The following is a 1,895-nucleotide window of genomic DNA, read 5'->3' on the forward strand; positions in this document are numbered from 1 at the left end:
AGCTGTCCTGCCACGAGCCCGGCCTCTCTAATCGCTCTGGTGACAAACGAGGGAAGTTCAAGGTGGCTTCTTTCCGCAGCAAGTATGAGCTGGGGGTGCCGGTGGCTGGCACTTGCTACCAGGCGGAGTGGGATGACTATGTGCCGAAGCTCTATGAGCAGCTGTCGGGGAAGTAGGGCGAGGGGACCTGAAGCAGCACTGTGCAGCACCCCCTGCGCCCCTGGAGACCAGGCTGGTCAGAGCATGTCGCTGTAGTTTTGTTTGATTAGTGAGTTGAACCCAACTGCTCCTGCGCTGATCACTGCACCTGTAACCCTGTCGCTGTCCCTGGCCTGACCCTGCTCCATGTTGGTGTGGTCCAGACCTGCGCTGTGCTTCAGCTGTTCATCCCGTAGGTGCAGGCGATCGCTAGCTAGACAAGCTTCTGACAAGGCGTCCCTGTAAGGGCCACCCCCTCCAGGCTGACCTGCTTAAGGGAGACCAAAGTCTGTGAATTAGCGTCACTTCAGTGTTTCTGCTGTACTGAAATGGTATTATGTGGCAGTGGTGTGGGTACAGAACCACTTCTGCGTTGGTGCTGGCTGTGCAGTCTCCCCTTCCCAGGAAAGGAGATGGCAGGCTAAGGGAAACTCCCCTTTTTTTTTATTTTTACCCTCAAGTATTTGGCCAGTGCCTCCACTTCACTGTCAAGAACCACTGAAGGGATAGCTGGTAGGAGGAGGCAGGGAAGCTGGTCTATAGCACTACCTTCTGTTCTCTGTTGCCACTCAAAGCTGAGAGACCACTTAATTTTGTTCAAGTCTTCTTGTGACCTGATGTTAATGTGCTGTTTGCTCACAGTGCAATTAAAAACTTACCAAGGTGGATGGTGCGGTTGTCTTCTTGGGGGATGAGGGGAGTGCTTATAGGAGCAGCTTGGTGTCGTCGGGTTCCTTTCCTCCTCCTGGTGTAAAGAGGCTGGACCCTCTGACAGGAGCTCCCCCCTCCTGGCAGCGCTGCTTGAGACAAGTGCTGATGCTGGAGGAACGCAGCTCGGTGTGGTCATGTCTTCCTATCCGCAACCTACCCTGAACAAATTCAAATCTACTTCCCTCGAGGTGCAGCTTGCTGTCACAGTAAAGGCTCATGGCAAAGGGAGTGCTGGCAGTCTGGCTTGAGAAATTCAGAGAGGACACTTACTTTTCCAGGGTGTTTCTGAAGCCACTCACTGATCATCATCATCAGGGTAATTTATCCCCTGGAAACCTCCTGTCACCGACCTTGACATTCCTTGCAGCTGATGGGGCAGCCTGTGCTCACAGGTCTGGCCTGTGCCTCGGCCAGCTGCGGGGCAGCAGCGCCAGCTGTTAACGAGCCCTTCCACCCCCTCTGACAGCCTCCCTGCGGCTGAGGGAACCCAGTGCCCTCAGCCCACGCTTGGCAGCTGCCTGTCCTGTGGGATCTGCCCAGGCCCCAGGTGTGGTGCTCCCCGGAGGCCTCCGTCCCTCCACCCAGCAGGTGCTGCTCTGCTGCTGCCCAGGGCACCGCAGCCAAACCCCGACTGCAGGTGTCAGCTCCTCCGAGAAGCACCACCAGCTTTACTGACCTGAAGCCACTGCCCAGCGCAGGGTCCCTTTTCCTGGTCCTCCCACACTTGCAGTGAGGCTTCTTGGTGTCTCCTAAGCGCTTAAAGGAGAAAATGAACCTTTGGTCCAGTCGGACATTTTTAAAAGGTTAAAAAAAGATGAAGCTAATGTCATTCTACTTCATGGAACCAGAAGTCTTCCCCCTTTTTTAAACGGCTTCCTTTCTCAAAGGTCTGCACCCAAGTGGTCTGAGAAACAGTATCAAAACCTCAAGGTGCTGCAGCAAGGCCCTGTAAAAATCAGAGTGACTCTAACTAAGGAAGTGCTTGG

The 1,895-nt window shown here is 54.6% G+C and overlaps 1 protein-coding gene across 1 annotated transcript in view; it reads left to right on the forward strand.

Moving 5' to 3' along the window:
• Positions 1-176, forward strand: part of LOC104077895 (phosphatidylethanolamine-binding protein 1-like) — a gene marked incomplete at its 5' end in the record, with an annotated part of 1,561 nt that extends 1,385 nt beyond the window's left edge. The window contains 1 exon segment of the mRNA XM_009579309.1: positions 1-176. This exon segment is cut by the window's left edge and continues 28 nt beyond it. Coding sequence (XP_009577604.1) covers positions 1-176 — 176 coding nt within the window.
• Between the last annotated feature and the right edge of the window lie 1,719 nt (positions 177-1,895).

The sequence above is a fragment of the Fulmarus glacialis genome, unplaced genomic scaffold, assembly GCF_000690835.1.
Source record: "Fulmarus glacialis isolate BGI_N327 unplaced genomic scaffold, ASM69083v1 scaffold18776, whole genome shotgun sequence".
Lineage (NCBI taxonomy): Eukaryota > Metazoa > Chordata > Aves > Procellariiformes > Procellariidae > Fulmarus > Fulmarus glacialis.